General features: G+C 36.7%; 2 protein-coding genes across 2 annotated transcripts; both read right to left on the bottom strand.

The window, feature by feature from the left end:
- Positions 1 to 102: 102 nt before the first annotated feature.
- On the bottom strand, positions 103 to 504 carry LOC137919538 (uncharacterized). The gene has a single exon (XM_068762631.1). The coding sequence runs from the start codon at positions 502 to 504 to the stop codon at positions 103 to 105; it is 402 nt and encodes a 133-aa protein (XP_068618732.1).
- A 2,100-nt stretch (positions 505 to 2,604) lies between these two features.
- On the bottom strand, positions 2,605 to 11,111 carry Lfg (Lifeguard). The gene is made up of 6 exons (XM_068762218.1): positions 11,075 to 11,111; positions 10,269 to 10,367; positions 9,587 to 9,693; positions 7,032 to 7,191; positions 5,047 to 5,176; positions 2,605 to 3,626 (listed from the first exon to the last, which is right to left on the bottom strand). The coding sequence occupies exons 1-6, from the start codon at positions 11,084 to 11,086 to the stop codon at positions 3,397 to 3,399; spliced, it is 738 nt and encodes a 245-aa protein (XP_068618319.1). The 5' UTR covers positions 11,087 to 11,111; the 3' UTR covers positions 2,605 to 3,396.
- Positions 11,112 to 12,108: the final 997 nt, after the last annotated feature.

The following is a 12,108-nucleotide window of genomic DNA, read 5'->3' as shown; positions in this document are numbered from 1 at the left end:
AAACTACGGAAACGATATAATACCGTAGTTTCAACAGCGACGGCCCAGTGCCTCGACTCCTTACTTACGACAGATCACCCAGAATTCGTCGCTAAAGCCATGCTAAAGGAAAAAGGCGCGAAACACCCTCCGACGTCCAGGCTTCCGACTGCGGAGGGAGAGCTCAGATGTTTTTTCTCTCTCTCTTTCTCCGCAGTCTCCTTGTGCGACATAACTTTTTCGCAGAAGATTATACCAGCACTGTTCCTGCTCGTTCTGTATCATCGCCTTAACAAAGCCTGGTAACGAGAGGTCATTCCCCACAGTATCGGCGAGTTCTAGGCGCAGCTCTCCCCAAGCTGTACGCTCCTCAAGTGTGTGCTGAGCTGTATCCTCTTCGCTACCACAATGCTGGCATATCGTTGACGGTTCCCTGCCTATTCGACTCAGGTACTTTCCAAAGCATCCATACCCTGAAAGCACCTGCAACGTCCGGGATGTTGGAATACCGTACCGCCTATTCATCTAGTCCTCTAGTACCGAACGAATAGCGTCGACTGCGTTGATCCCTGATCTTGATTTACTCAATCGTTCCTTCCTATCTACCATCCTAGTTTAATTGCACAAAACCAGAAGACAATATTTAATACCGGTTTCAATTTAATTCATTTTTAACAACGTATATTTCTTGAACTGTTGTAGCCTGAGTAATACTTACCATCTAATGTTACGAATAAATCTGCTGGTAAACATATACGTCATCATCAATATTTCGGCCGTATGATGACTACAACTGGATATGGACTTTCGCCATAAATTTTAAACGGGACCGGTAAGAAGTGGACTTTATTCTGCGTGTTCCGAGTTGAATATCAAGGTTGTCTATCAAACTTTTTGGTGGACACCCTACGCTGGGCTGCCGTTTTTTTCTAAGCCATGCCAACTGCCACTTTGTGTTCAACTTCATCTTAGGATCTTTTTATTCCTGATTTGATCTAGTAGAGAAATACCCGAGAATAGTCTTTTTTATAGATCGTTGAGCGGCTGAGGGCTTGTCGATAAAGCCTAAAGTGGACGACCATACTTCAGATCCAGAATGTAAGATGATCATTCGTAACACACATTGTTCCTTTACACCTTAGACCTTCTTCTTATGGTACTGAAGGATGCTGGACGAGATTGGGTTTCGGTTTATGTGTAACTAGTCCGAATTGTGCCCAGACTAGTTGAGTTCGACGATTGACCTCTTTTTAAAAGTTGTATTATCCAGTTTGACTGTTTGCTCCATGAAAGAGTCAACAACTGTAACGTTGCAAGTTAACGTACCATAAATCTTAGTTAAAATTTTAACTAAAAAAATATAAACACGAGAAACATCTCATAAATCGTAATACAGGAAAAAATTGTTTAACTCTTGGCGGGGCACGTTGCATCTCAAGTGGCGTGGGGTCGAGGGAGCGTGCTATTGGTTCAGCGGATCTTTGTTTTTATAACAAAAATTCCAATGCGCCCGCGCACCAGCCACAGCAGTTTACACCATTGCCTGGGAGAAGGATCCTGGCCTCGGTCGCGTTCACTAGCTAGGTGTCGTCTCACGCACCGACGCACACTCTTTGTGTCGGTTGCGTTCACTAGCTACGTGCAAATAAGAATTTACGTTATAAATTCACGTCTTGATCCTTTTCTTTCTCTGGGCATTATTTAATTCACGCCACAACCTTTACATCGCCTCGCACCCCAAAAGGGTAAGTGTTGAACAAATATTATAAAGACATCATTATTAAGTAGCATTTATCTATAAGTTAGAGCTCAACATTTTGTCAACAGATAGACAGCGATTGTCTCTTTCCAAAGGTCGATGTGCAATATTTATTGCCGGGTATTGTAAATAATAAGGTCTTCATATGTATATAAAATTTATTATTAACAAACTTTCTTATAATAGTTACATGTAAATTATTAAGTTAGACGGTTTTATGACAAGTGACAAACGCTCGTTGACACAGATAATGTAATCTTTTTGAGTCCACAGATAATACACCTTGAGCTAGGTGGCTCCATGAAGGCAACAGCGTAGATTCAGACCGAAGAAACACACAGAAATATTTATAGGTTAGTTTATTGTTTATATAACAGAGAGCTAATTATTTGATACAAACAGTCTTTGGAAAAACAGTAAGGTTACAACAGAGCTATGTACATTATATATTGGTTCCTATCCTCACACTGGTACAGTTCGCATATCTTTTATAGAAAGCTCATATGGAAAAACTAGATATAATTTTAGTTTTATTTTATTCTAAAGGATTTATTAATTATCTATGCAACTGCCGAAAAGAGGGATATATAGGAGACGACTTATTCTTTATTCAAAATATAGCAATGTCTGAGGACGAAGGACGTTAACCAGTGTGTGTTGCCGGTGATGATATATGGATCTAAGGCGTAGCCGTTAACGATGATCATTTTGAGAAGGCTCAAGGTCATCTAGATATTAATGAAGAGAGCTAGAGCTATACTAGAAGAACGCATACAGACTTTCTTGCAAGGTTCTTCCCTGAGAGGTTAAAGATGGTCTAGTTTTTTTCTAGGTTGTAATGCACCTAGCGGCTACCAAAACCCAATCAGGTTTCTAGGGTGTTTAATCAATGGAATATAAGTATTTGGTAGTAAGACAATTTAGACGGTTTTTTTATTATTTCCAATAACTATGTAAAGAGTGATCTCTCTGAAATATGTTAGAATTATTTCTAGAAGTACAAAGTATGCACGCACAGATAATTAAATATTAAAATAAATACATTTAAAAAACTTTTAAGTTAAACGGTTTTTTGATATCCATATTGTGGCGGTTGTGGAAAAATATGTACCTAGTCCGCCATATTGAAACGGCGTCCATCTTAAATTTTAAATTTTGACATAATCATCGTGTTTTACTAGTGTAGCCCTTTCATTTGATACCCATATTGAGGGGGTTTAAGAAAAATATGTAATCCGCTATTTTGTATCGGCGGCCATCTTAGATTTATAATGTTATTGATTTTATTATATTGTATTGTCATCTAAATTAAATGTGTGTACCAAATTTTAGATCAATTTGACAACGGGAAGGTGCTTAAATTTCAATTTCTAATTTTGACCTAAATAAACAAATTCCGTACGGGTCGAACTAAATAAAACCGTTTAACAATGTTTAATTTTGGTACGGAGTGAAGAATTTAGAAAATATATCATATCTGTGATAATTATATTAATTATTAATTTAAATCATTGATTTTTGGATAAGCTGTAAAATACATTAATAGACACCAAGGGAGCCAGAATTTTCCACTTTTAAGTTCTTACACTTATAATCAATCACCCTGTATTTACAAAATACATCTCATTATTCACGCACCTATTAAAATAACAATGGTGTTACTTAGAAGCTCCAATAATTGTAAGTATGAATAAGAATATATTGACGATGTCCAAGTAAAGGTTTAGGGCTGCGAAGATATACTCCTCGGGCGAGATGCTGTACTTGTGTTTGCCTCCCATCATCAGCTGGGTGTCGTACACCAGGTAGAGGGAGAAGATGATGGCACCAGCTGACGCGTAGACCAAGGTCATTATATTGCTTCGTGGTAGGAAAATCGAAATCAGACCTATAAAATTAGATTTAAATTTTTATTTATTTTAATACAATACAATGTAAAGCAATACGCAAGATAAAAACTTCCAAAAGCCATATTGTAAATCTATAGAGAAAGTATATGTTCAGTAGTAAATGTCATGTATTGACACGTGGTCTCTCACATAGGAGGAAAATAAAGCCGCACAATAAGCATATTTCGAATCAGCGATAAGGAGATTTGAATAACGAATAACCGACATAGGCAAGAGAATTGGCAAGTGGAAGTGACAGTTGGCAGGTCACAACGCGGCCATCGTGACCACTATGGCCAGGACGTCCACCTTGTGGGTTTATTTATTAATACGTATTATTCACTTCTATTTAATCTTTGAATAACACATAATCTGAAGGGAAGTGGTTGAGTCAGACCAGTTAAACCAGTCATACTAGAAATCTAAGGAGCAGGTGGAGCTATATCCAACAGTGAAACTAACGGATGATGATTATGATGATGATTATATTTTAAAACACCGTACACTTCACAATTTAATGCTTGAATTGTAGACGGAATATTGCTGGCAGCAGATTATGTTTAAGCATGTTATGGCATATCCGTTGTTGTTTAATCATGTTCGACCCTTAGCGCTTGCCGATTTTCTATGATATTCAATGAAATCAGGCGTTACCTTGCGGAAGTCCATCCTAGGTAAAAACAGATCCAATAGCCACTTCCGCACATGCAGTGGTAATCGTGCAACAAAGTGCACCGCCCGCCAGCCCGCTGATAAATGCGTATGCAGCAAACAATGTGAATTACACAACTACCACCGCTAAATCACTCAACACGTGTTTCACCCCTCCACGGGGCATCTTCGGGAGTTATGTTACACCGATTAGTGCCAAACACGGAGTGAGATTTTCTATGAGACATCGTCGTTTCAGGCCATAGACACACACTGCACGGTATAGGCCTCAAAGACCTATAGGGGGGACATACCATAATCGTCAAGTAAGCCAGCGCAGCACATAATTAATGCACAAAATGTGAACTGTGTGTGTGTATACCGAGAATTGAACTCGCGACCTACGATCGTAAATCCCAGTCCTCTACCGCTAGGCTTCCAATATTTGAGACAATGACACACAATATTAACAAATTGTCCAACTATTTCTAAAAAGAAACCTCCAACTAGCACCAGCAAATGACACCATGGTGTTTCAACCAGCAAGGGCAGCGATTGATGGACCACTTTGTTAAGATCATCGGAAGACGTTAGATACCAGGCCGCTTCGTACCGGTCTTATAAGAAATCTATGGCGGAGGCTTTTGTCCAGCTGTGGACGTCGATTGAAATGGTGATGACGATTGATATTTGTTACGAATACATATGTTCTTACAATTCCCTACGTCATTCTGCTATGGAATCACGTCACGAAAGAAGAGAATTTACCAAAGAGAAGAAGCACCATGGTTGCAGCGACTAGTGCCCCACCCAGCACTGTGAAGTCCCACTTCGTCTGGAAAGCGAAGATGGTCAGTCCAAGGCATACTCCTGCAGTTATTCCCACGGCGATCATCACCTGGAAAATTAAATCATATATGAAATGCTGCAGCACATTCTTTAAGTTCTTTATAGTAACATCTATCAGCTAAGATTACTAGCTTTTTTTAATAATATCAGAAACTAATATTAGATTAAACAAAAAATTCACAGTTTTAGCGGTCATAATCGACGCAATATTTGTCAGTATATTTTGGTTCTACCCGTAATTGTAAAAAGCGATAATAATTTGATACTTTTCTGTAGTTATAATGTACACTAGATTAAAATTCTTACAAAAAAAAATTAATTACGTAATGTTTCAAAAGTAATATAAAAAATTATAGCATATATCTATCAAGTTTTTTTTCTTATATGGCGCCCGCTATTGGGGATCCCTCGTTTCACCCTATATTTTGTTGAGAACAGAGTTTTGTTAGGGCAATAATTTTTACAGTTCATTTTTATTTAGGTTTCTTTTCTCTTTTTTCGTTCTTTAACTTTTGCTCTATTACATTTTTCATTTATATTTATCTAATAGATTCAGGCGTTACCTTCGGAAGTCTATCATAAGTAAGAAAACACGAGAAACTAATATATAGCTACTTCCGCTATGCAGCAGTAGTCGCGCAATGCAGTGCACTGCCCGCCATTGTTACACAGACCAGTGTCACTGTCTTGGCACTAATCGGTGTAACATAACTCCTGAAGATGCCCCGTGGAGGGGTGAAACACGTGTTGAGTGAATTAACGGTAGCAGTTGTGTAATTCGCATTGTTTGCCGCATACGCATTTATCAGCGGGCTGGCGGGCGGTGCACTTTGTTGCACGACTACTACTGCATGTGCGGAAGTGGCTAAATATTAGTCGTTTTCTTATTTATATTTATTCTTTTTATTCGTATCTATCAAGTTGGAAGAGATCATATAAAAGTTAAGAGATTCGATCAGTGTGGTATCTCTGGTCGGTTTAATAACTAAGTTCGTTAAAAGGGGGATATACCATAATCGCCACACTTGGCAGGCGAGTTGACGATCACAGTATGAGATTATGGTGCGCAGAGAAAACTGCTGCCCATGTTTTGGAAACTTGTCAGTAATGGCAATCCTATATAATTAATGCACCAAGTGTAAATTATATGACATGTTTTCCCGGGAATCGAACCCGGGAATTACAATCGCAAGCCACTGTTCCCGATTGGAATCCAAGAGACGTAACCACGTGACCCTAGATAATGAGACTTGCCCATGTGACGACTCCACAGTACAGACTTTTGATCACTTACTCAAACACTGCTCCCGATTCGCATCCAAAAGACGTAACCACGTGACCTTATGTGAAAACCTTAATATGCCTCCGTTCAGCTTACCGGACCTTCTCAAGAAAAAATCTACAGCAGAATCTTTTGATGAGTTGGCCCGGCACATTGTCCTAAATCTCAAGGCATTTAACGGTCTGTAGCGCTTGGGCAGCGACTTAAATAAAATAATGTAGCAACTAATATATAATTGAATATTCCAAATTGTATTGTTAATATGTATAAATTTTAGCTGTATTTACCAGTAAATGAAAATTGTGTAAAAAAAATAAAATTATAAAACGCTGTCGTGCCTTGCAGCTGGGAGAAGAGAGATCCGTATCAAATAGCGGCAACCCTCTCCCAACTGTCTGCGTTTAGTTAAAGCGATAGATAAATATTGTAAAAAAAAAACAATAGCGATACAGATTAGAATTAATAAAAAAAAACCACGTGACCCTTTGCGAAAACATTGATATACCTCCGTTCAACTTACCGGACCTCTTCAGGAAAAAAATCCACTGTAGAATCTTTTGATGAATTGATCCATGTTAATACAATAAATTTAAAACATTTACGAATAAGCAGTAAAACTAACCTCGGAAACATTATAGACGCTGGTTATTACCCCCAGGAGGAAGCTCTGCGCCAACGTGAAGACAAAGAGAAAGATGAAGTTGGTGGGAGCCGTGCGACGTATATTGGGGCAACACGCCATGGCTATGATGCACACAAATAACACCGCGATCGCCACCCATCTGTGAAAACATGTAACTTGACTCGAAAATTGACCTACCAGATCGCTACCCAATTTTTTTTTAGACACGGTTCAGCAATATTTTTTTACTTATTAATCACTAACTAGTCATTTTTTTTAGCCAAATGCGAACTTACTTAAGCTAATATGATATTTATATTTATAGTTGTAATATATAGTATATAGTAGACCTATATTATATAGTATTTACGAGACCTATAATTAACTATCTCTTAGTTCATTTCTTTTTCTTCTTGCTTCTTTCTGAGGCAAATGCGATCGAACCAATACTGATCGTAGTCAGTAAGATGTTTTTATTTATTATTGTATTATATTTATAATATGTATTAAACCTTTTTTTAATATAAGTATATATGTTATATACGTATGTATGTATAAGTATGTATGTCTATGTATATTTATGTTCATTTGTTTGTGAATGTGTATTTCTTTGTACATGTGAACTACCCTTTATAAGTACTTTTATCTTTTCCTTACTATGGTTGTCTGTAAGAGATTGCCTTGTGTGATAAGACCGCCCATTGTACTTTTCTGTATATTATTGTAAAACTTATTAAATGTATCGTGTACAATAAAGAATATTAAATAAATAAATAAATAAATATATATTAGGTGGACATATTATATAGAAAAACCGATTGATTTTTACTGCTTCGTCATTGAAAATTTGTATACTAAATGGCTAAAGTTTGTTGATAACGAAGATGAATATATTGTTAATTAGAACTAAAACTTGTCATTAAATTAACATTAATGTAGTCGTGTGAATTTAACTTAAGAAAGCGACATTACTTTCCGGTCCCCCTAAAATATAGTATAAATACAGTCGTACTTCTTTCATCTCATAGTATACTGCAGGGCATATGTCTCTCCCTAAGATGCCGCCACATTTGGCAGGCGGGTTGGCGATCGCAATGTGATATTATTGCACGCAAAGGACACTGACGTCCATCTTCTGGAAACTTGTTTGTGAGCAGTGGCAATCCTATATGATGAATTATATTAGATTATATCCTTGGAATCGAAGCTCCTACCTACGATCGCAATTCTCAGTCCTCTACCGCTAAATATCTAATAGATTCGGGCGTTACTTTGCGGAAGTTCATCCTAAGTAAGAAAGAGACTAGCTACTTGCGCTATGCAGCAGTAGTCGTGCAATAAAGTGCACCGCCCGCCGTTGTTACACCGACCAGTGTCACTCGGTTTCGCACTGGTCGGTGTAACATTACTTCTGAGGATGCCTCGTGGAGGGGTGAAACACGTGTTGAGTGAATTAACGACGGTAGCTGTGTTTCGCATTGTTTGCCGCATGCGCATTTATCAGCGGGCTGGCGGGCGGTGCACTTCATTGCACGACTACTGCTGCTTAGCGGAAGTAGTTATATATTAGTCCTTTTCTTACTTAGGATGGACTTCCGCAAAGTAACGCCTGAATCCATTAGGCAGATATAACCAAAATAAAGGTTATAATTTAATTGAAAGAAAAGAAAGAAGTAGCTATATATTAGTCACTTTCTTGCTCTACCGCTAGGTTACCACTGCTCACACAAGCGATCACTAAATTATTCTATCGGGATTGTAATTTGTATAAAATAATAAATAATTAAAGGATAATTTCCAATAACGCTACGATGCTCGGAAAAACACACTAAAGTTCCGAATGCATTATCTATATTAAAACGATGTACGCTTTTTTATACTTTCAGTACAAATACGTAAATTGATAAATCTAACATATAAAATTCTCGTGTCACGGTGTTCGAACTTAAACTCCTCTGAAACGGCTCGACCGATTTTTACCAAATTTATATGCGTATTCAGTAGGTCTGAGAATCGGCTACTATCTATTTTCCATACCCCTAAGTGATAAGGGTTGTTCACCCTTAAAAAAATTTTTTTAATTTTTTGACGATTTTTTTTGTTTTTATTTCTTTACGATAAAGCAAACAAAAATACATACAACCCTAAATTTTTACCCCTCTACGATAAACCCTTATTTTTTATTTGTTAATTATTTTTTTTTTGCAAAACAATGTTTGCGGGATCAGCTAGTAAATTATAATATGACAGTAGTTTCAAGGAGTTGTAATGAGGAGATCCGCGGAACAACTAGCGTCACCGTCTGAAGTGACAGCCGAGACACGTCGCTGGTGGAACCAACGATTGAAAGGTTTTTCTAGTGGCGACCACAAGCCGGTAGATGGAGCGTGAATAGGCCAATCATTGGCTGAATCGACGACATATTTAAGGCCACGGGAAGTAGCAATCATCGCGGTGATCATTTAAAGAAGCCTATTCCATGCAGTAAGCATTTAACCTATATAATGATGATATTATACATAATTAAATTTAAATCAGAATTAAAATATACTCACAACAAGAAAGAGTTTTGTGCGACCCACTTCTTTGTAGGTTCATGAAATAAGAACAGTGATATGAAGCCCATTGTGACCAACAGCTGGCACATGAGGATTGAGTACACCTGGAAGAAAATACGACCTCGCTTATTATTAAAATCTAACACGTTTACATACGATCGGGAAAGGTGATAAGGTTAGTTTGATTTTATACAGTAGAATAACAACATAGGTTTAAAGGCTTTCAAGGTGTAAATTTATAGATAATTTGCTGTCAATATATGTTACACCTTATTACAATTAATTGTTTCAGGAAGTAAAAGACTTTTCATAATTCTAATTACTAAATATTAAAATTAATTATTGTTTAATATCTAACCTGTCAACAGAGTTACAGAGTGGTCGCTTTATACAGTGTGATTTGAAATAAGTGTAAAAGAATTTTGCTGAGAAATGAGGTATATATTAGTCATTGTAAGTTTTTATAAACACCCTATTTGCTGAGGGCCGGTAGACAGTACGCGTTCGTACTGGTGCGAGGCAAAAGAAGATCCAACCTCAATGACAATAGGTTTTTTTTAAATAATAAAACTCACACCTGTGTAGATCTCATATTTAATACACACACGCACACACGCATATATATGTGTGTGTGTATATATATATTTATGTGTGGTAATTTTCTATGAAAAAACCATACCTTTCGTATGAAACCTCTTCTTATACTTTTTTCTGTGAAATCGAAGCCATGGACCTGTCCATCTTCACCGAAGCTCTGCGGCCCGATGTACCCTGAAGGCTGCGAATTGGTGAAGTGAGATTTGAGAGAAGAAACGGCACTTTACAATGTTATTAAACCAAACAACACTTGCGTTTGAGATCCAGTAACAGTGCTATCACCTTTTTATAGTGTCGATCGTTAGCAACTATATCTCTTATTCATATGTCATCACTGGCAACACACATTGGTGAAAGATGTAGTATTTTGAACGAGATGTAAAAAAGCGTATTATAAAATCTTATTTTAGCATTCAAACGATTTTAAATTAATTATAATCTGTGGAACTTGACTTTGTTGAATCATTAACATGTCTGATATTACAAGTTATAGATCATTGTGAAATTGCGGCAGCTCATTACATACAATGTTAAAATAATTGTTGATTTAAAAGTTCACATGAACACTATATAAAATAAGATATTTTGGTTTTTGTATTAAATATAACAATATATTTAATACAAAAACCATACAAAAAAACCATATAAAAAAATGAATAATCGGTAAGTAAGTTTGAAAAGATTTTAATAATAAAAAAACAAAGTGACTTTTATGTCAAAATATAACCTATAAAGGATAGTGAGAATGACTCATGTATAAACACTGGTGATACGATTGTAATTTAATTTAATGTTATGCAAATAAATAAAAAATTAACTATTTGCATCGGGAACATATACAAAAGATGGTAAAGTGAAAAACGGTGAATAATTTTATTTTCAATTTACCTGAGAAGTCATGACGCCACACGTTATCACCGCTGCCCTGTTTTTGGAGAACTGATAAGAGAAATATTGAATTGTAACACACTGGATCCATTCTCATATACGTATTAGTAATACAGTTACAGATAAACGATAACATATCAATAGATGTATTGTATTATCTAGTATATATCTAGATATACATTGTCTTATTTTTTAACACTTCGTAATTAGGTTGTTACCATTATTACCAGGAGCTATTGAAATTGTTCAGAGTAGCTGATGATAGATGGGCAAAGCTCTAGATGAACTGACGAAATAGTCAAAGTCGCAAGAAGTGGATGCGGACAGGGCAAGACTGGTGGGCGTCGATTGGCTTTTTTTTATGGCCCCCGCTATTGGAGGCCTCTCGTACCCTTGATTATTTGGTATCGGGGTCTTTGTTTACAAATAAGTTTTTCAGATTTTTCATCTTTATTCTTCACTCACTGTCATACTTCTCAATTTCTTTTATTCTTACCTTATTTCCATCACCATATTATTCATTTTGTTCTTTCATTCCTTCTTGCTTTTATCGCCTTCCTTCCATCATCTTATTACTCTTAGGTAGCTAAGTACATTTTTTTGGCTTCGATTGGCTTATGACGATGATGTTATAAGAGTATAACATAGTCGTTAATATGTTTTAATGTTACTTTCATCACCATCAGCCGCAGAACGTCCGATGATAAACATAGCCTCCTCCATAGTTTTAATCTTCCAATAATGTCGGTTGAAGTGGCATATATTCAACGTCTTCTGATGACATCAACAAGATCATCTGTCCACCTCTTGCGTGGGCATCTTACTAAAGTTCACTCTGATCTAGAACCTTAAGGCTCCAGCGGCCATTTATTACGCGCTATGGCCTGCCAATTGTCACTTATGTTCCCAATCAGCTGGACTATGTCGGTTGCTTTCGTTCTTTATTTAAATATTTTAAAGTATATGTGTATATTATATACTTTTTATTAAGAAATACTTTCTCTACATTTTATGTATTCTGCTGAGATATATGT

The sequence above is a fragment of the Battus philenor genome, unplaced genomic scaffold (genome assembly GCF_028537555.1).
Source record: "Battus philenor isolate CCGP_79_NKW_IND1 unplaced genomic scaffold, ilBatPhil1.0.hap1 SCAF_16, whole genome shotgun sequence".
In the NCBI taxonomy this organism is placed as follows: domain Eukaryota; kingdom Metazoa; phylum Arthropoda; class Insecta; order Lepidoptera; family Papilionidae; genus Battus; species Battus philenor.
This window is presented reverse-complemented; position numbering and strand designations above follow the sequence as displayed.